The following is a 23,362-nucleotide window of genomic DNA, read 5'->3' as shown; positions in this document are numbered from 1 at the left end:
GAGCACATATGATTAAGGATACGGTTAGGGTCGGTCATCAAAGAATGTCTCTAGAACCAGGTGGGAAGTTTTTTTTTTTGGGGGGGGGGGCGCGGTTTATAGTAACAATGAAGATTTCTAGAGAGGGTGAAGGAGTTTTAGAATATGTAGTGGGTGGTCTCAAGTGATTTGTTTAATAATGAGGTGTGAGATGAAAGCAAGAACAGTGTAGAGGCCAGCAGATGTACCCTAGTCCTTGGATCCTTTCAAAACTCAGTGAAAGCAGTGCAAAGGAGTGTTCTTAAATAGAAGTAGCCAGGGTGCATAATGTGTTATTAAAGGCTTATCTGGTGCTCCGTAGGCAAGAGGGAGAAGATTGAATGCTTACAGATTACCTGCAGAGTTTGTCAGGAGTTCATTCAGTGTGATAAGTTAAGGTAACAGACATTAGGTGGGGGAGGGGCCAGTGAACTGCAAAAGTTTTGGTTAGAATCGTTAAATAGAGTGTGACGGGGGAGCAACGGGAAATCAGGTTAAGAGTGGAGAAGCAGGACTGACCCAAAAGGCCACTGACACTGAGGAGAGAATGGCAAGGGATAAGGGTCAGTGAGATTGTTGAAAGAATCAAGTTTAACTCTCTTGGTCTTGACCGGTCAGTACAATTTAAGGACGGTGCTCAAGCTCAGTTCACAAGAGTAAGCCAGCCATCACTCAAAAGGCCTGGGGTATTATCCGGAAATCTATCTTGCATTTCGTATGCTGCTGTCCTGGAGTGAAGCTGGAAAAATGCCTGGAAAGATGACCTTGTTAGGATCAATGTTTCTGGAAAACGTCATAACAAATTGCACAGATTTCTCAAAATTCAGTTTGAGCACAGCAAATGTGTCTGAGCATTCACATGCCACAAAAATTGTAAACAGTGTTTTTCAAAAAAACTGGACAAATGCCCTCTTAGAGAATGCAATCTTCAACCATGGTGTTTTTAGCAAAATGTTAAACTCACTCTAGCAGGCGTATTTGTTATGATTTTAACTAAATTACTGAAACAAAAATGTAATTCATTCATTTAGTTATGGAGGGTTCAGAACATAGTTTGAGGGGACATTACAGAATGTGCTAAGGATCATAGATATAAAATATCCAACATAATACATACACCTAACCAGAGGACAATGCTTCTGAACACAAATAGCCATCTCCCTTTCAGATCCCTTACAGATCCAGTGTCTGGAGTCCTACACTCTCAATCTCAAGCATGTGAGACAAAGATGTTGGAGGAATGGAGATGAAAGACATCGGCTTCAGAGTCAGATTTGACAGAAGTAGAAGTTACTGCTGATATTTTGAAAAACAGGCAGAAGGAGAGTGCTCTACTCGGCTGCAAAGAGATCTACAAGGAGAAAGCGATACCACTGAATCCGCATCTGAAAAATGTGAGAATGATGGCAATAGTTTGCTCTAGAAAATAACACTGTGTATAAGTAAGCAGCATAAGTACTGTCCTTACTCAGCACATATGCTGCCTTCAGGGGCACTAATTCATCTTTGACACATCTCCAGGGTCGCTGCCATGAGGTAAGCATGATCATTCCTTCCTTGTTCATTCACTTAGCTCTATCTCCGAATTCTCGGTCCTTTACGAGGATCACCTTACGCTTGATTGTGGAGCTCAGATGAAAGAGAAGTAACCTGAATAGCTCTTAGCTCTTTCAGTTCACCTGCCTCAGGAACCACTGCTCTACCAAGAGAGTCTCCTGGGATGTTACTATCACTTTCTGCTGGTATCAAAGGTGAGAATGACCAATTCCAGAAGGGATAGAAATCCCAGTCCTGGATCAATAACTGCACCATTTGCTCCCTTGTGGACTAGGAAAGGACAAGCAAGGATTCGTGCTTTTGCGAGAAAGATGACGAGTATTGCAAGAACGTAATACCATAAGAACGGAGCCACCCTCTGTGTTGAGGTCCTCGACCCACACAATGAATACAAGACGAAGGTGTGTGCAATTCCTTTTTATTTTCATGTACGCTGGTAGAAGAAACAGGGCACCACACCCCTTAAACAACGAGTCTCCAACTGTCGCCAGTAGAGCCTTCCTATGTCATAAGGAACATGGAAACTTTGTATGTCATAACCCAAGCATAAGTAACACACAACACTCTGGACCACTACCTACATGCCACAATCTCCTCTTGAATTTCTAGCCATCTCCTGTCAGGTTCTATTCTCTTTACAGCTAATGTCGAACTTTGTACTGTAATGTGATCCTTCTGTTTTCAGGTAAAAGGCACTCTGTTGCCCCCCTGCAAGAAAGGGGGAATGTATTCACAGCAGGATCCTGTCGAAGAATTAACAAGTCCACACCTGGCTTCTTCATGTTCATCAGGGGATGCTTTTCAAATACCCTTTACAGATAGCATAAATGCCAAATGTCATTAAGAAGCCTCTGTAGTATAAACTGCCAACACAAATTTGCACTGTTCAAATGTATACTGATTTTCATTAATCGTTCCTTTACTGTTTAGAAAGTTAATGGATGTCTGATTGAAAGACTTGGATTAGGCAGAGGGGTGTTGGGTAGTAAAGCCAATGGAAATATAATACCTTATCTCCATCAAAATAAATGAATCAGTCCAAATAGAGTTTAAATTTACAACGCATCAATGTCACGCCTTCCAACACAACCTGAAGCGGGGTATACCACTTAAAATTTGTGCCTCCAAGAATAATTACATTGTTCAAAGATCATGAAAGTTCCAGACATCTTTCGGGCATTCATAAAATGACTAACAACTGGACAGACCTACCAAGGAAATCCCAAGTTACCAGACAATAATAAAATGAGATCAGAAAAGTATGAAAAAACTCCCTGCTTTTTACAATTAACATTTCCATTTCATGAAAAGCACAGACCAACCTGGAAAGAACCAGCAGAGACTTGCACCATGTTAACAGCTCTGCCTATCAAACACATCAACCTCAAAGAGAACACATACGAGCAAGAGAATAAGTGAAGCACTAACAATGGCTTCTATGTTACTTTTCGTTAGGTGTCCTGAGACAGCTGGAACCTCAGTTGAAGGAGCGATGGGTCGCTTCTTGGAAATACATTTCTTATAGCAGGAGCATCTTAGACAAGTGAGAGAGTTAGACTGTGTAAAGGAATGTGAGGCAGTGTATGTGTGTGTGTGTGTGTGTGTGGTGAGAGGGAGATTGAGAGGGCGTGTGCGTGTGTGGGGGGGATTGAGAGTGTGTGTGTGTTGGGTGGGGAGTTGTGAGGTGTATGCAGATTTCCTGTTGGGACCATATTATAGGAATCAGGAACAGAGAAGGGTTAGTACACGTAATCAGGACAGTAGGAGAATTGCTACTGTAACATTGTTGTTAACATATTTACATTTAATATAGAGTGATAGACGGACAAGGAGATAATGTGATTTTCCCCAATCAAACAGTTTTTGTGTTGAAGCTAGACCAAAACCCAGGTCTCCATATTCCAAGGTCAGTAACTGAGCGAATAAATAGCATAACCCCCCATTAAAGAGCTCTGCGATCGATATACGGCAACATACCTGAATGGCCCAAACTGGAGGCATTTGTGAACTATAAAAAATCTTCAGACGCTCCAGAACAGACGGACTCTTATCATCAAACTGGTCGGCAAGGGCCTACAATGAAAATATATTGAGACAAATGACAGTATTAGTGGCTGTTACCAACATAGACATTACTCACCCCATAATCAAGCAACTAAAAACACAAAGATTCACATGTATTACAAACGGAAATCCTGGTATTCATACCCTGGCTATCACAGAAACGTGAGGCAAAACACAAACCAATATCACAAGTGGAAACTATTTCTAGAAGGCAACCTCAAATCCAATTATTCTCTTGGAGGGGGTGGCCATGCCCAAGATGGCACCGGACATGTACTCTCAGCCCCTAGCGGCAGCCCTGCTGGCTTCACTCGGGGCCATCTCTTGCCATCCAGTAGGCCGCAAACGAGAAGTTAACCAGCCCATGAGCCATTGACATCAGGGACAGGCTTACAGTGGGCAAGAAGGTGGCGGCCAGCACGCACAGAGCTGGTGAGGGGACTCAGTAGGATCCTGGCCCCACCCAAATACAGGTTTGAGCAGCGTCACACGGCACTCCAGGCTCAGAGGAAGCCCCAGGTGGGACGGAGGCCTAGATACCTCTATCCTACCACCCCGGAAGGCATGTGCCTGTCCAATGAAGATCAGCATCTGGAGGGGCCCTCCTAGACACCAGCCATCAATGCAAGGTGAGGAGGATGTGAGGGGGGGCTCCCAGGGACTTATAAGTGACGTGGGCTAGGGACTCTTTTTTTAATGTTCTTTTTCTTTTTTTTTTTACAAATGTTTTTATTAGTTTAACGCAAATTTAACAAAACACCTGTAACATAATACAAGCCACAGCACCATGGTACATTGCTTCCTTTATTCATGAAATAAATCAAGTCCAGTTCGTCGCAACACAGTATCGTCCTAAAATTTTCAGCACATCCACAGTTCCAGTCCAGGGCACCCCATGATGTCTGCATCATATACTCAGTAGGTAGCACTCAAGTAGAAACCCATTCAGAACTCCAGCCACCCTAAATTTTCTCCTATTTATATTCACATTCCCTGCCACGATAAATTTCCTTTCAATTATTCTACAGTGGTCCATAACATCCACCCAGCCTTCATGTTGAGGAATAGTCCCCGAACCCTAATTTCTGGTTATATCCTGTTTTGCCACCATGCAATCTATATTGACTTAAAGCTTCTGGTAACACGTGTGATCTGTCTCTCCCCATATACCAAGCATGAGCAGGCTGAAGCTCCAGGGGTATGCCCTTTGGCAATTTCCAATATTCCCCACACTGCCTCCCAAAAATTCCCAAGTCTAGGGCAACTCCAGAGCATATGGTAAAAAGGGCCCTCCTGACCACACACCCTAAGAAAAGCACCCTCCTGACCACACCCCCTAAGACAATCAGCAGCCACATCGATTTGCCAAGCCTATGAAGCAGCATGCACGTACAATAAACTCAATGCAATTTTTTGATTTTAATCAGGCAGGGAGATGCCGGAATGGCCACCTCAGCTGCAAACATAAGTGCCTCTCGTCAATCGTCCTCGTCCAGGTCCCCTCAGTCCTGCGACCATCTATTCAGCAGGCTGGGCTAGGGGTGCTGTGTATTTATTCCCATATGTTAGGGAAATACATTTTTCCCTCATTGGCCCATTTGATAATCTGATTGTCAACGGAGAGTCTTCCTGTATCTCATCATTGGGGAAACACTGTGCATAAAAGCAGGCCTCGGTTAGGCATAATTCAACCACTGCGTACCATGCGTCTGGTATTCTGTTTGCAAATGAGCAAAAGGGACCACCCCACTAGCATCTCAGACCTCTGCTAGGGTTGAGATGTCAATTTTATCCCACCCTTGAAAGCCCTTCAAGGCTGCCACTCCTGGAAGCCTGGATCCTTCCCACAGTGGCCCTCTCGGGGTCAGCCTTATTTCCCATCCCATTTCCTTGGTTAATTTCTTCCAAGTCCGAACTACTGTTTCCGTAGCTGGACACATTGCAGAGTTCAGTTTACAATCATACAGCTGGGTAAATAGCATACGTTTCCTGTAACCTGTCAATCTAATTTTAACACGGGGTCCCCCAGTGGGCTTATGACCAGTGGTTAACCACACAGACCTGCGCAGCCTCATAGGTCTTTCTAATATTCAGCTGAGCTATCCCCACTTCATATTTAGACTACTGGAGAGGTGCAGGGCCACTCTCGGTTGACCACCCACAACCAGGTACGTACCAACGCGTAGACTTGTGAAAAGAAAGCATCAGGGATTTTGTACAGGAACTTTTAAAGAATGTAAAAGAAGTGGGGAGGGGGATGGGGGGAATAAGCATTTTAAATATTGCCACTTTCCCAAGTAGTGAAATCGGGAGTGACTGGTAGTACTTAACATCCTGGTCTAGGTGCATTAGCTAAGGGGGGGCAGGCTCGCTTCACAATACAATTCTGAGTTCTTGGTGATCATTATCCCCAAGTAACTGAATTTGTTTGTTTCCACTCTAAGTGGTAGGGGCCAGTACCTGGTCACGGTCTCAGCTACCTATGGGGGAAAACAAGGATTTATCCCAGTTTATGGCAAACCCGGAGACCTCCCTGAAGACATGAAAGATGTCCTTCAGCCTACAAAGTGCCAAGGACGCATAGGTCAATTATAGAAAAATATCATCCGCATACAGGGAGATTCTTTCCTGACCCACCTGGCCAGCCTCAGACCTGCGCATCTACCCTGACCCATTCCACTAGACCCTCTATTACCAGTGCAAACAACATTGACAACAAAGGACAGTCCTGTCTCATGCCTCTATGTAAACAAAACTAACAGGAGGTAAATCCATTAACTTTCACTTGTGCTCCGGGTCTATCGTAAAGCAGCTGGACCTATCTCCAATATTTAGGACCAAAACACATTTTTAACAGCACTCTGAAAAGATACGTCCATTCCACATTCCACAGAGTCGAAGGCTTTGTTAGCATCCAACGAGACTATTGCACTCCCCAATAGGGGAGGACTGTACCACAGCCAGATTATTATGAAGCCTGCGCACATTTAGAGCAGTCAAGCGACCCGGCATCAACCCATTGTGATCTGAACGCATCAGTGTCTTCACCACCCTTCAGTCTAGTGGCCAAAAGTTGGCCAGGATTTTAAAATCCTCATTTAATAAGGAGATTGGGTGGTAGGAGTCACACCTATTTCTGTACTTGCTGGCTTTAGAGACAAGAATTATTGTTGCTGAGCGCATATCTGCTTGAGTTCACCAGTTCTAAACATCTCCTTAAAGGCAGCACACAAAGGGGAGGTCGTCAACGTATTGCATTTTTGGAAGAACTCCACCAGGAACCCATTTGGGCCATGTGCCTTCCCTGCTTGCAACTGACTTATGGTCAAAGACACTGCCTCCTCGTATATGTACGCCTGTACATCGGTCATTTGTTGTGGATCTAGTCGTTTCATAGGGCAGTCTGCTATAAAACTGAGGATTTCTGGCTCAGAAACAGTCAGTCGTGATTTATAAAAGTGTGCAAGTTGTGATGCCAGTTCTTCCACTATACCCAGACTATCTCATACCACCCACCCGGTAGTCGTAAGCAGTTCTCTAATAAAAATGCTTTCCTTTTCTTTACTACCTATCCAAGCAAGCAGCTTGCCTGCCTGATTCCTAGCCTCATATAGCAGGCCTCAAAAAATCAGAAAAATGTTACTAGACCTGCAGGTCGAGTTACTTGAATAATCTACTCGACCATAACTGTAACATACCTGACCCTTAAAAGGGTCAAATTGTGTGATCCTAGTCAAATATCTTAGTTTACAGAGTCTCCTTTTTTTTTCATTGTCACATGTGCGTGTACCTTCAAATATGCGAGCTCAGCATTTCTGAGGTACAAAAAACATATTTGTTTGATTAAATAGACTTAACGTTTTCTCTATGTATAAAAAGAACCTAGCCCACATGTAGGGGACACATGAACAATTTGCCTCTGATTTTACTGATAGCACTGCCATCAGGGCAGGAGTGTTTCTCAGTTTAAGTTTAAACACACCTGTTCTTTGTCAACTTGCCAGAAGGGGCAAGTGGGTCCTAAAAATAACTCGGCCTGATAAAATATTACTCACCACAGCCAGTGAGGAAAATAGGTTTTTCGAGGCCTGAATAGGCGTTTCTGTTTCCCAAAGCACAATGACTTGGTCTCATTGTTAGCCACCATGCAACAGTCATCTTTGTTTTGATGCAGAACCCTCTTTCCTTCGGGCTCTGGGGACGGCATAGAAGCCTTCTCTAATGTTAACAATTCACCTTCCAGCATGGTCAGCCTCTGCTGATGTTTCCTGTGGTTCCCATCCTCCCCGACCATGAAGATCTCTCTAACTGTGGCCTTATATACCTCCCGTAGGACCGTGGGGCTTTGTAACGACTACCCCTTTTCGACAAAGTAATGAAGGAATGGCCCAGATTCTTGACAACCTACTCATTTGTGAGGCACCATGTTTCCATCTTCCATCCACCTCGGGATGCGCGCGCCCCCAAGTTCAACCTTATTATCAATGGTGAGTGGTCCTAAATGCCTCGAGCCAGGTACTCTGCCTCCCCAAAGCTAGTGAATAAGTCGGCTGTTGTAAAAAAGTAATCCAGCTCGTAATGAACACCATGGGAGCCAGAGTAAAAGGAGTAGTCCCTCCTGTCCATGTAGAGCCCTCCATAGTTTGCACAATCCCAGTGCCTGCGCAAAGCCCTCCGGTCTGCCCCTCTGCACCCCCCTTCCTCTTTCATATTGGTCCTGTCTAGGTGTGTGTCCAACACTAAATTGAAGTCCCCTCCCACTATCGTGAATGCATATTGTGCTTTAGCTAGGTCCCCAGTGGCTGAAGTGTAACTGTCTGAAGTACAGGAGGTGCATAAACATTTATCTGTAACAGACGTACTCTGTCGTATTCCCCAAAAATGGCTAAGTAACAGCCTTGCGTGTCCGCCCACATATGGAGTGTGTGGAACAGGAGCGGCCTACGTACAAGAACCAATACTCCTCTGGATCCGGATGTGTACTGCGCATGACCAATTAGCTTGTATTTGCCCCTTTCCATACTTCTATGCTGTGAGTCCACAAGATGTGTTTCCTGCAGATATATAATGTTAGATTGATACCTAGATATGGCTTTATGGACCAGCCCTCATTTAACCTTATTGTCCAACCCATTAACATTCCATGTGACTATTGACAACTGTCTAGACTGTACCATTACATGTATTCGTCACCCAGCCTCCCTCTTCTGTTGGGCCAAATGAGCAAATGATCAGAGCACATCTCTGTTGTGTTTTTGCATGCTTTTACACCGCGGTATAGAGATAATATTAATCCATAACCACCCCACCTCCCCACTTTACTGTGCTGTGATTGTAAAACTAACCATCCCACAATTAAATGGTATGTATAATTCCAGAACCTAATAAACCAACATTGTGTAAGTCTGTCTCCGGGGCACAGCCAGCAGCCATTGTTGTTTGGCTGTTCCCTTAGGGCTTCAATATCAACCAGGGGACGACCTCGGGTTGAAAATCACTTACATTGGACTTGTTCACATGAAGGGCTTCATCTAGCCCAATTGATGCAATGTCATAGGTGTCACAACTGACAAATGCTCATCGTCGGAGCCTCGATCCGTACCTGTATGATCTGACCCACTACCACCCTACTCCTGTGTCAGGGAGCGCCAGTTGTTATTGCGCAATATTTCTCTGTTGTGTTTAATTTCTAGCACTGTTTTAACTTGTGCAGCTTTCATCTGTTCCTGAGTCAAATAGGCCTTATTCCTTCTCCTGTTGTTTCTATGTTTATTCACCAGTTTTTCCCAGCCATTTCCTACCTCAGCGCCCAGCGATTATCTGTGGTGCAGTTTCCATGTCTGAGGCCCTCTGGTGAAGGTCTTTCATTTGTGGTACTGTTATCCCTAATGTATCTTCAGTCTCCTTGACGCGGTCAGCAAGCTTTCACTGGTCCTCTCTCAGAAGCCCCACTTCTCCCGCAACAGCTGCAATCTGCATTTCCAGGGTTATTTTAGTGTCCTTTATCACCTCCAAAATCGTGGCAGTGCACGCTGCCAAGGTCACCAAGTCCTCCTCCTGTTCTTGGCGGCCCTCGCTAGGCGCCACATTGGCAGGCCCCCCCCTTGACCATTCATGGCTTGACTATGATCACCTTCAGGCCCCCACACAGGGAGAGCACAGTATTATCTCAGGCTGCCCCACCATCCCCCCCTGTTGCGTCTTTGTAGGGCCAAAAGAGGGAGATGATGTCATGCTGCAGTAGCGACTGGTCCGCCACCTCAAACTAGCAAGTGGTCAGTCTCTCTTAAAAGCACCAATGGCATATACTCCAGAGCAGGAGACACAGCTGAACTGAACCCCCGCCAATGACCTCTCACAGTACATGATCCACAGGCAGTTTATGTTTGCATACCAGTCAGTCAAAATTGTGAAGCAGAGAGAAATGGAAGCAGTAACAATGTGTGGCGGATTTCACAGCCGTCACATCATTGGAGACATACACAATGATTTGAGTGGTGTCAGCGTATGACTGAACTTCAAAGCCAAAAGACTGCACCAGAGGCACCACGTAGATATTAAAAAGAGTCAGACTCAGAGTGGAGCCCTGAGGGACGCCATAAGGAAGACCTAAGGCCTCCGGTTTAAAGTCAACACAGCTAACCACGTGTACTCCATCTGTGAGGAAGGAAGATAATAGACGTAGGGCAGGGCGACCAACCCCAGTCACCTCCAGGAATTGAATCATCCGTGCTGGCCATATCATATCAAATGCTGCAGACAAATCGAGCAATAAAGGTATGCTGTCAGTTACTGCCACAGTGCGGTCTCCGTTATGATCTGACACAAAGCCAGTTTGTGAGGGATCCAGGGAACTCTTGTGTTTCTATAAAAGGTACAAGTTCCTGATTTAAGAATGTTTCTAAAGCTTTAGTTGGCAATGGGAGCAAAGAGATCAGGCAATAGTTCTTAAAATCGTCCAGATCTGCATGGGACTTTTTCAATAATGGAGTAACCAAGGCTTGCTTCCAACAGATGGGAAAAATGCCAGATTGTAGAATACACCTGAAGGTATTTTGTAGATCCCCGCCAAGCTTTGTTGCAATCTTCCAGACACAGGGGGATCATCCTAGCAGAGTTGGGTTTCTGCAGAGTCGGATTCTGCATGGAACTGTGGCTTCAATATGGGCTCAGCAGGGGTCCGTGACTCTGAAATGGTCCCAAGACAGTTGAGATTGTACACAGCCCTCTGATCTTCTCCATCACTTCTCAACTGTAATTTTCCAACTTTAGTTTCTCTAACTTGGTTCTCGGTTGCGGGATGTCTCCGTTACTCAGACTGCGATCGGTCTATTGTCTCCATTTATTGCTCCACTGAATCAGGCCTGATGAGCCAGTTGTAGCGGTTCCCCCAAGCAGCTGGAAACCCAAAGGCATAAGGCATCTCCGAGCCCCCTGATCGGTCAGGACCAGTAGCCGCACGGCAATCTTGCAACCCACCTCAACCCAGACGTTCAATGGTAGCAGGGCAGCTATCACCTTGTCAGAAAAAGTCACTCATCGATGGCAGATCATCAATGTCACGCTTTTTGGCCTTTTCCCTTAAGCACACAACTCTCCTAGTTCAGTTATGGTGATTCTGAAGGGTGGGTGGCCAGGGCATATCAGGGATTTACACTGGTAGTGATCCCGGCCCTTAGTAGCTCACAGAAAATGCTCATGTTCCATCTGCATCTTTTAAAAAATATATATTATATATATTTATTAATTGAAAAAACAAAAGTTACAGGGACATTATAGTTAGGAAATAGAGTTGAAAAAACATAGAAATTCAATAAAAAAACCAAAGGCTACTGGGACCTTAAAGGTAGGCTCACATTTTAAAAGCACAAAACCATAGAAATTTAACTGTTAGTTATTTCAAGTAACTATAATTCGCACCCTAAGGTAACTATAACTTGCGCTTCCGCCATGCACAGTTATGTGGTCAATAATTTTACCGCACATGTCCCAGTGAATTATCAATGATGTTATGAATGATGGCATGAGTGCTGTAATCTGTGGGATAACTAGCATGGCAAGTTTGACAGCTCTCCCTCACTGCGAACGGAGTGTTTGCTGTGGCTTGGTGGGAAAATCACAGCAAACAGCTATGTCTCAGGGGTGGGCACCCTGGGACATAGCAGGAACAGACCCTGGGGGGTGGCGGTCCCCAGGGCCATCAAAGGCTCATTGAAGGGGGCCGCGCAGCCCCCCCCTCCAACATTAGTAGCCCACAGGAGGTGGTGGTTGGTCCTTGGGGCCTAGAACAGACCACCTATGTCTTTTTTTTTATTTAATTTTTTATACAAATTGTATTTATATATTTTTAACAAGAAAGCAATAGGGAAACCATATGTGTTCACAATTTCCAGCCATCACATACCTATTCTAATGACTCAAAGCATAACAATATGTGCTACGCATGGCAGTCCCAACAATCCTCACTGTCCCTAACCCTTCCCACCTCCCGCGCAACGTGGTGTGTCAACGTATCTCAACTTTCCTAGTACAATGAGTTAATAAATACCGTCTAAAAGGGTGTGAGTCCCACAGCGCAACTTCTCCACAGCCTTTATGCAGAGTGCGCTGGGAAATTTGAAAGAGGTGAGGTTATTTGTCTAAGCTCCTTCACCAGTCCCGACCGTGCCATGGCCCCATCCAAAGGGGGACCATTTCGACGGGCATCCAGCAGCGATGCTTCCCCCTCATAATCCATCCACCTCAGTAGTGCCCTCTGTCACACTGTTAGTTTAGGGTCCCTCGCTATTTTCGGTTGCGGGTTATCTCCTGCTAGCCAAGATGAATTCCAAATCCATGAATTTGCTCATTATTTTCGTCTTCGGTGTGTGGGGAAAGTCACTTAATAGGCAATAAGAGGGGTCTCTGGGGATAATTCGCTCCACTAGGGCCGAAGGGGTGTCTACTATAACCTGCCAGAAGTGAGCAAGCATTGGGCAATCCCATAACATATGAAAGAAGTCTGCCCCTATGAGATCACACTTTGGACATTTAACCTATGGCAAATTTAACGTTCTATTTAGCCTGTTTGGAGTTAGACAGGGTCTGTGTGAAATGTAGAAAATTGATTAGTTTAAATCTGGCATCTCTTGATATTTTGGGTATGCGTTCTAGCACCGTGTACCAGTCTTCATCAGTGAAAGGCCTGCCTATATCTGTTTCCCATTTCTGGCGAGTGATCGCAAGAGGTTGGAGGGTGTCCATGCATATCATACGACACAGGCATGTAACTGCCTTAACTGTGCCAGCCGCCGTTGTAATGTATGCACCTCCATTGTGAGAGGGTGGTTCTGACCAACCCCCCTCCCGGTGTTGCCCTATTGCTCTTATCAGGGCCCCATTAACAAGAAAGTGGTGGGGCTGCAAATCAAACTCTGACTGTAGTTCACTGTCAGGTAGCAACGTGCCATTCCTGAATACGTCCCCTATTATGTTAACCCTTTCCTCACTGAGTTGATGCAGTCCCTGTCAGTTATTTCCATGTGGAAGGATCGTTAAATATTCGAGTGGGAGATCTGGAGAATATGGTAGTTGGTTCCTAGTTTTTTGTAGACATCTTCGCCAGCAATATGCCACCACCTTGTGTTCTGTCGTAATATACTGATGCGGTCTTTTCAGCCCCAAAAGAAAGCGGACCAGCAAAAAGGGGTCATCTGGTGTACCTAGTCGCCTGTCATGGGCCAAGCGCTGGTGGCCTCTTATCCACTGCGTATTGTGTTGTAAGTATTGTAATTGAGCAGCGATATCATAGGCTTCAAAGTCCGGTGATGCCAAGCCTCGCAATGATGTAGGCCTTTACAATATGGTGTTGCGTAGGCTGTCATTATCTTAATGAGACTACTGGATTTGGGGGGCAGAATCACTTGCACTGTGGGAGTCTGAACTCACTACATGTGACACATGTCGGCCTAATCCGGCTAACTAGCAGTGCCTCATCTCCACCCAAGAGCAGGGATGATTGGGCAATCGAGCGCATGACACAATTGACTCCTCAGGGAAATCGTGGTCACTCAAATCTCATCCGTTTCTCTCAGTTTCATTAGTCTCATGTATGCAAGGACAATCAAAGGCAGAATATAGTTCAATAAGGTTTTATTGAAGTAACTGCATCTCAGATAATAAAGCATGTATTGCAATAACTAGGACGATGAAGCATGACCAGATTAAAATTGTGACAAGGAGAGTAAAGCATAAAAATAACGCTACCATATTGTCACTGCGATCGTTAACTATGCTATGTTAGAGCACAGCATGTTAAGCTCTAATTCTGCACTTCAGGTTCCCCTGGGAAGATATCATCCCTTATACCTGAACAAGAGGCCTGTAGTCTACAAAAGCAGCTGCAGCAAAGCACTCAGCAATCAACAAACAGTCATGGTCATCTGGCTGGAATCTCCCTCTCATGTACATGGGTCAAAGTAGTGTTTTTATAATTAAAAAAAGGATCCCCATGTAAGAGTGTATATGTTTCTGTGAACATTAAAGACAAAGCGTACCACTTTTGCCGGCAACCTATCTTTACTGCAGCCTTGAGAAAAGCACAAAGTGAAAGAAATGTCTTGTTTAAAAACGCAGTGCTGGCCTAGGCAAAGAACAGCTAGAGAAAATAAAACAAGACCGCAAATGTGGCTATTGTTAAAATAATAAAACAAAGCTGAATAAAATATGTCTAGGTTAAAGTGCACAGCGGCAGGCCTAGTTTGCAAAAATACTGTGTGTAAAACTATAACTAAAATGACTACACAACAGTGGTAAGCGCCACTCGTCTGCAACCTGAACCTCACAAAGGTCACGGACAGCGAGTCCAGTTCCTTGAAGAGAGCCCAAGGGATTTTTGTAGGTAGGGTTGTACAATAATAGAGAAGTCAGGGCAACGCAACCATTTTTAACAGTGCAATCCTCCCCATCACTGAGGGAGGGTGGCTCCAGAAGTCCATGTTCCATTTCAGGGAAGTAATCGCTTGGTAGACATTTCCCTCAAAAACATCAGAAGGAGCACAGTAAATCAACGTCCCCAACTACGGTATGCAATTGGGTTCCCAGTGCAGGGCGCTCAGCGCTGGAGGGGGAGGTGATCCTCAGTGAATCAGGAACAAACTGGATTTCAACCAGTTAACCTTGAGGCCCGACAGTTTGGCGAACTCTTCCAATAGCTTCTGAGCCCCCTGCAAGTCCTCACAGCTATCCTGACTGAACAGCAGGAGGTAGTCAACATAAAGAGCAATGTATTGACACTCAGCCATCACCAGCGGGCCCTGTTAATCGCAACCTTCACAGGCTCTTAGCACAACAGGTTCTTTTGCCAGAGCAAATTACAGCGGCGAGAGCGGACAGCCCTTATGGGTGCCACGTTCTAAGTAAGAGCACGCATAAAGCAATTGAACCCAGCGTAGGAAGCCGTCGTCCAGGCAAAAATGTGTAATTACCTCAGCAAGGTAATTACATTCCAGGCCGTTTTTTCGATGTCTACTGAAAAAAAATCGCTACATGGGGCGCCATGATGGGAGTTTTTTTACCAAGAGTAACCACAGTCGCCGAATATTCAACGATGTGTTGCAGCCCGGTATGAATCCCGACTGGTCTCTATGTATCAGCTTAGGCATAAATTAAAGGAGCCTGGTGGTTAGTACTCTACTTAGAACTTTATAGTCAACATTCAGAAGGGGGCGATATGCCTTTATGCCATGGGGTTGCTTCCCTGGTTTTAGTAGTGGAACTATTACAGCTTCCCTGGTAGTGGGCGGAAGGACCTTCCGTGTCTTAGCTTTGTTGAACAGTTCCACCCGTATAGGCAACAGCTGCTCCATCGGTTCCGAGGTCTTTCCTCGCGCCATATGTTTGATGGCTGCCCTCACTTCAGGCAAAGTAATATTGCCTCCCAAAAGTTCAACCCTTTTCTGGCATTAGCATGTGGAACATAAGTGGTGTCAGAATGGCCGTAACTTCGCCAACGGTGATTTGGGATTACATATAATGCCCTATTGATGTCAGCTTGTCTGTGCACCAAGTGTTGTGAATCTGTTTATATCTCCACTATTGGGGTGGCCCTACTCGTAGGATTTGCCAGCCAGGCTAATAGCAGATCTGCTTGTCCCTAGTGGTGTGGGCCTTGATCATGTAACTTCGATAGTCGAAGCAGCGAAGAAGTTCCAGCTGCTCGGCTACTTTCTCCCTGGCTTTGAGGAGAGCCATTTGATCTACTACAGCCTCTGACCTATCTCATTTGAGGCGTATCAGGGTCGTTTCGGCAGCCAAAACATCACAGGGCAATGTTCTCCGAACCCCAGTCATCTCAGCCATGCAGTGGCCCCGCAGGACAGTCTTAAACGTGCCCCACTCTGTACTTCTAGAATTGGTGGTCTCTTCATTGTCAATGAAATATTGTTGGATGCACAGCCCTATCTGCTCCTTAAAAGGGAAATCAGCTAAGGCTTCTGGCTTAAGCTTCCAAGTGAGTATTGGAGGTGGATCATCTCCCCAATCCTAGTGAAGCAGGACTGGGTTATGATCAGAGATGGTTCTGGCAAGGTATTATATGTTAAGCATTTTCTGGTGTATTAGTGGCGTGCTGAGCCCCCTATGCCTTTTAAAATCATTCCCGGGGAGGTGGCGATACCAGGGGCTGCAGGGTGGGGGCCAGGCAGCAACCTCCGCATTTGATTTATTTGAAGTCCTGGGGAAGTGGCAGTCCTCGAGGCTGCAGGCGGGCTGGGTGGTTCTCCCAATTTTTGATTTGTCTGAAGACCTGGGGAGGTGGTGGTTCCTGGGGCTGCGTGGGGCCAGGTGGACCTCCGGCATCACATTATTTTAAAGCCCTGGGGAGGTGATGGTCCTTAGGGCTGCAGGGGGGCTGGGCAGTCCCCCCTACGTTTCACTGGTTAAAGCCTCAGGGAGGTGGCGGTCCCCAGAGCATCCGGGGGCAAGGGTTGCCAGGCTGCCCCCACCTTACATTAGTTTAAAGCCCCAGGCAGGTGGTGGTCCCCAGGGCTGCGGGGAGGGGCAGACAGCCCCCCTGTATTTAATTTTTTAAAGCCCTGAGGAGGTGGCGGTCCCCGGGGCTGCAGGTAGCCCCCCACATTGAAAATATGAATGCCCCCGGGACCTGGCCCACCCTGGGGATCCAGTGAAACAAGCACAGAAACATTTTCAAAAAATGCTTTTTTGCTCTGTGGGGACCCCAGAGCTATGGGGTCAGGGTGTCCTCCTCTGGCCCCTTTTCTTTTTTTTCATCTTTTATTTCAGCTGAGTCCTAACATGGCTGCCAACACTCCCTTGCTGAAGTGTTGGCCACCAGCCAGATCTCAGCACAAGATTGGGAGGGTTCACGGAGCCTTTGTGTCTCTAGATATACAAATTTGTTTTTTCTTTATTATTCCAAAAACTACTGAACGGATGTAGACCAAATAATGAAAAGGGCACTTTCTCGACCAAGGGCTACCTTTCTGCCAAATTTGGTGTCATTCTGTCCAGTGGTTCGGGCTGTAGACCTGTTCAAAATCCCTATGGGAATTAACACTGGAAAAGCACCTTTTTTGACCCAAGTCCCTTTTTCTCGGCCCGCTTGACAGATCACCCTGAAACTTTCCAGACAACAGCTGATGTGACTGTCAATTTGTTTTTGGAAAGGTTGGTGAAGATTCGTCAAGCGGCATCAAAGATATAGGCAAGTCAAAAAACACTTTTTCAATAGAAACTTGGTCCTAACTGTTACTACCTTTTGGTGACCACCACTAGGTTGGTTATATATATATATATATATATATATATATATATATATATATATATACACACATACATACATACATACATACATACACACACACACACACACAGCAACTCTTTTTGAAATGGTGACCATGCCAATGCATGTAAACACAGTCATTTAAAAATGCGGCTTACATGAACTGCATGCACAAATGCTTTTATTAGGCGTCACCAAGAGCCAGCTTTTAGCTGTCTGTTTTGGATAGATCTCTTGTAGATTATAACAAAAATGTAGTGGGCTTAGAGCCCACCCACTGCTTATCACTGGTAGGTGTTCTTGTCGCTGCACTTTGTTTGCTTCTTATTCAATGGCTTTCCCTCCTCTTCTTGTGTTTGTCACTCTCCTGGAGCATATTCTTCATGCCCTCCTTCTGATTAAATTATTTAAATCCTTCCACTGCTCACATATGGGGAACTACTTTTTTCTTTTACATTCATCACTTCATAAGAGCATCTTTCCCTCATGTGTTGCTTACCTCACCCAAATAAATGTGGTTTCAGAGTTGCTCCACACCCCTTCCAACATCTGTAAAAGCACAGTGATAGGTATATTTTGCCTGGGTATGACTAAAGATCAGACTTTTGGAGTTGTACTTATTTTATGTCCTGAATTTCACATATTGCATGAATGCACAGGTCTTGGCACACAAAGGCGTTTAAGAGAGTCGAGGAATGGATGCTGCACTCACTCAGCTGGCATTTGAGGCATACGTTGGGCCTAGCATGACTGAAAAGCAGGATCATAAATCAGCTCAATGGGCTACTGCAGAGGACTCAATGGCCGGAGCACCATGTTTCAGTTATGAGTCTAGTGCAAAGCAGTTTAGGCCTTGGGAAGCATTTTCCTTTCAACTCTCCTTTATTCTTTTTGAATTTTGTTCATTTTTTTCTGAGTCGGAAATATATAAGAAATAAAGCTGGCCATTTTAAAAATATTTAATTTAATGTACAGTTTTGAAATACCTTAAGATTTGTTTATACTTTTGTTCCAGTACTTTGACATTTTTTCTTTGACATTTTTTTTTTACACAATGCCTTACAACCAAGCACTCGAAAAGCCTACAGCATGGCACTTGTCTAATAAAGGCTAGACCTATTGCCTTTGGAAATGCTCATTCATACTGTCTTTTTATTGCAAGGTGCTCCCGTAGCCTATGAATGTGGCCCTAACAGAAAACAATCTTATCTAAACAGCCTTCATATGCATGTAGTCTTCAACAAAAGTACTCATTAAAAAAGTGTGCAAATAAATGCATAGATCCAGGTATCATTTTCTAAAAACCAGGAAGCCCCCTCCCTTGTCACAGGTCTTCAACAGGTAGCTCAGGAGATACTGCTAGCTCACCTGTACCCTCGAAGTAGCTCCCAGAGGTGTAGTTCAGCACAGTACTTTATTCAAACAGTGTATGCTAGCCATATTGAAGAAGTCCTCTTTGCACGAAAAATACAAGATTTTCATTGAGCGTGTTAACCTCAAATGAAAGGTGCATATTTGATAGAAAAACATGTATTTTGAGAAACTGATGTTTAAAAACAAAATAACTGAAAATTGAGAACATACTTAATCTGCTCTTGAAGTGATAGTTCATGTCAAGTTGTGCTATTTTATAGCTTTTAATTCTTCCATTGTTCCAGCGAGCACGTACTGTTTTGCCATTAGTCATGTGAAGGTAGTTTAATTTGATAAAGACTTTCCTGACATTGTGGTTAGTAACCTAATGCATCAAGGTCTTTCACGTGCTACTACAATGCCTTTAAGTAGTCCATCCAAAATATTGTATCCAGAACAAAGACTATCAAAATATCATGACTGTAAGCATATAAAGGTTTGTATAGTTTCATTTACGTTCCTAAGGGATATCTATTTATATTGAACACATATGTATCTTCACGTTTAGAATAGTAACTCTATATTTACCTAAATATGTAACATGACATTGTAAAAGTCAATGTCCTGGATAAGATATTTTAGAATACCTCAATATTGTGACATACATCTTGGTGGTCACTAGTGGTAAACCTACAAGGTGTGCCCACTAAAGTGATTGTCTCTGATGTGCTCACTGCTTCAAGTAGGGTAAGTCATTAGTATCTCAGAACTTTTGTTAGTGATCATAAGAAGCTTTCAGGGTAGAAAAGGTCAAAGACCCCTGTTCTAACTGTACTTTCTGCAGGAAAAAAGGTAATATAAAACATGGGACAGATACAAAGCAGTTCTATTTAACTTTCAGTTTTGTAATACACATACATTCCATGTTTGATTAGGATGAAATATTCAACACAAAGTGATGAGCTGTCAGCTTGTCTTACTTTGTTGCTACTTTTGTGTAACAAACACAGTTGCTATTACATCTAGGTGAGAGACAGGGGATCAGTACCTGAATCATGCAGCAACCTGACACCGGTTCACACTGACCAGTGGAGTAGCACAAATTTAGACTTCATCCTTTATGTGTCAATCATTGCGCAAATAAGCATTTATATCTGACATTATATTTACAATGTTTAATATTATTAATGTGTGCATATCTTGACTCATTAATGAAATGTAACCACTGAAACACTTAAGCTTTACACCTTGCATGTTCATATAAAATGCTCATATGTATTAATTATTCCCCTTTTACATTTACACTTTAAGTTGCATTAGTTGAAGCAAAATTTATTTTTTTCCTTCTTATTTGCAGTTATTATGTAAATTTGAAAGTGCATAACCATGTATCTTAAATGTACATTAAATGTTTAGTTAAAGTCACGCTAACTTAACCGAGTAAAGGCCTTAATTCTGAAATGCATTCTTTGTTTGGCTAGCTTGTTCTTTTGTTGCAAGTTAATTTCAAGGCTTCGGTACCTACATGAAAGGAGTGTAACTTGTAAATTATTTTCACTGATACTAAGGTCTGGGAAGAGAGAATCTTGACACTAGACTTGAAAATGTAATGAGCAGCTTAAGTCTACTATTCCTCATGTACCAGAAACGTAAGACATTCAAGGTGGCAGAGGGAGTTCAAGTTCCGTGGGATGAGAAACATGGGTGATGTTACAATTTACAAGATGGACTTGAAGATTATTGGTCCCTGGAGGGGAGAGAGAGATAACATTGATGTTGAATGTTCTGCTTGTTTTAATTAATGGTCACGCTGCTAAGACTTAAGGCAGGAACCCTTTAGCTTAAGAAGAGCCCACATCTCTTATCTTTAGAAGTGAAGACAGATTCCCTTACACTCCAAGAGGTACAGACCGGTCTGCATCCTTTATTCTTGCAAGAGTGTGGCTTAATGCTGAACACCTATCCTATTTGGAAGACTTCTACCGAAGTCTTCACTATGCTGACACCTTCTTGCATTCCTAAAATGCCTTAAGCAACTTTCCATTCATTTTTGAGCCTATAGTCCAACCATCCTTAAGATTTATTTCCGAAACATTCTCATTCCTTATTTAGGACTCTTCATAGATGGCTTTAGAATTAGTTAATGTTCAAGGGAGAGAACAAGAATTTCTTTATGGAACACCTATTTCTAATTCTTGGTTTCTGTATTGCTGTGATTGTAATTGCGCTGTATCAATCTACTGAGACTGAACAGATCATGATAATTCAGCTTGCCAGCAGTAATTCTGTATCTTTTTACTATTTTCATAGCATCCATATATATATATTCGATTATTGATTGGGAATAAATCAATGTAACTATAATTACTGAATTCTGGTCCTTATTGTGGGGCCAAATGGCTTCACGTCAAATTTAATTATTATTTAATTCTCTTGTGTACCTCAACCAACGTAAAAAGGTTTGCTGGACCAGAGTGTAAAATCACGCTCCTGCGCGCTCCCGAATGGTAGCTTGGCGGATGGTCCTGTAGTTGAGATCACATGAGTTACTGTATCCATGTAAGAACCCACTTGCCGAAGCCCATTCCCGATTCCAAAGTCCGTGCCCAGATTCAGAGGAGCAGTGTATTCCAGAGTTTGGAATTAAGTTGTAGCAGCGGACGGGTGAGTATCCACAGGGTTGTGTGTTGCAATTGCTTATGGCTAGCTTGCAGCGTTTTGCTTAGGTTGCGTGAGATGATGAACTCAATGCTTGAGAGCACACAGCTCAGGTTAGGGAAAGGGAAAAATTTCAGGGAGGAGTTTGAAGGGCAGTGCATAGTTGTGCTGATTCTAGATGGGAGGCAGAACAGAACCAGTGGAGGACTGATATGATAGAGGGAGCTAGAAAATATCCTGTGTTGACAAAATAAGAATCCGAGAAAAAGAAGGAAAGAAATGGAAAGAAGGAGGAGGAAAAGACAGGAAACCCTGAGAGTTTAGGTAAAGACAGTAATAGTGATTCCAGCAATGATGTACTAAACCTTCATATAATGTGGCCCAAACTGGAATGGATGGTGTAGCTACCAGTGTAAGTCCAGGGATAGCTACTACACCTGTGGATGTCAGAACTTGATGGAAGAGACTTAATGGATTAGTGCCCTGTGCCCCTGTAAACTCCACTATTCCAGATATCCCAGATGCAATCACTGTCCCTTTTACTATTGGTCCAGCAACTCCTTTGTATAAATATTAGCCTGCAGGAACTATGACACATACTTTGACAGTCGCTATTGGAGGAAGTAAGTCAATGAACACTCCTGTAGCCCCAGGAATGGGAAGAATTTATTTAGTCTCCACTCATATGAATACTCCTTGTGTTGCCGCTCTGCAATCGATTATGAATCAGATAAGACTTATTCCTGTAGGAGAGTCCACTCCAAGATCGCAAAATCCTAGCACGTCTAATTGGAACTCACCCAAGGGTGATACTAACAGTAATCCCAGATAAAAAGTAGAGTGCAATGCGCCTATGATACAAAGTGGTATTGATCCCCAAGCACTAGATGAATTGATTAGATTTTATAATGGGTCCTCGGGAGAAGGTGAAGGTTCAGGATCAAACAGAGAAATAATGCAGTCCCCGGTGAGAAAAAAAAAAAAACAGTGGATGTAGTTAAATTAAAGTTAGAGTTGGATGAGATGATACAAGGAAATCTTTATCTTTCTCTACTGGATATTTACCAAGAGAACAAAGTTGTATTCATGTGTAAAGATGTTACTAAAAGGAGTTGAAGCAGCTCACATAAACGTAAAGCCCAATGTTGAGTATCCAAGAGCCCCACAGTTCAATCTGACCCCCGAAACAGCTGCTGGGTTTACTCCTGTGGTTGAGTCAATGATACCAGAGAGCATTTTAAAAGAAATAATGGTGAGTCCATGTAACTCACCCATAATGGGCTTGCAGAAGCCTAGCGGTATGTACCCCATCATGCAGGACCTGAGAAGGATCAATGCTATCAATGTTCCCTTTTGTTCTGTAGTACTGAATCCAGCTGTGATTTTGTTTCAGATTTCATGTGAGGCTGAGTGGTTCACTGTCATCGATTTGTGCCAGGCCTTTTCCTATGTCCCCTTGCTTGAGGAGAGCCAGCACCTTTTTGCTTTTCTATTTCAAAACAGTGCTTTGGCATGGTGCCGAATCCCACAAGGGTATATAGAGAGTCCCTCAATTTTAAATCAGATTCTCCAAAAGAATATTGTGTCTCTGATCACGGCCTGTAATTCTATCCTAATCCTATATACAAAAAACATGTTGGCGGCGCCTGATATTCAAGAAGCTTGCAAATGAGATACCACTCCATTGCTGAACCACCTGGCTGAGAATGGACATAAAGTGTCCCTGAGTAAGTTGCAGTTTTGTCAGAAAGAAGTTCTGTATCTCGGACATCACATTGAGAAAGATGTGAGGAAGGCATCACAAGAGAATCTTGGCGATTCTTAAAATTAATTTGTCAACCACACACAGAAAAGTCATGATGTTTTTGGGAATGGTGGGCTATTGTCATTGGTGGATACCCAACGTTTTCTTAGTTGTCAAGCCTTTACAGA

At 43.8% G+C, this 23,362-nt stretch overlaps 1 protein-coding gene across 1 annotated transcript in view; it reads right to left on the bottom strand.

Annotated features, from left to right (window-relative positions):
- Positions 1-23,362, bottom strand: part of TTC27 (tetratricopeptide repeat domain 27) — a 1,165,789-nt gene that overhangs the window by 179,094 nt on the left and 963,333 nt on the right. The window contains exon 11 of the mRNA XM_069234695.1: positions 3,553-3,648. Coding sequence (XP_069090796.1) covers positions 3,553-3,648 — 96 coding nt within the window. The remainder of the gene's footprint in view (positions 1-3,552; positions 3,649-23,362) is intronic.

The sequence above is a fragment of the Pleurodeles waltl genome, chromosome 5, assembly GCF_031143425.1.
Source record: "Pleurodeles waltl isolate 20211129_DDA chromosome 5, aPleWal1.hap1.20221129, whole genome shotgun sequence".
Lineage (NCBI taxonomy): Eukaryota > Metazoa > Chordata > Amphibia > Caudata > Salamandridae > Pleurodeles > Pleurodeles waltl.
This window is presented reverse-complemented; position numbering and strand designations above follow the sequence as displayed.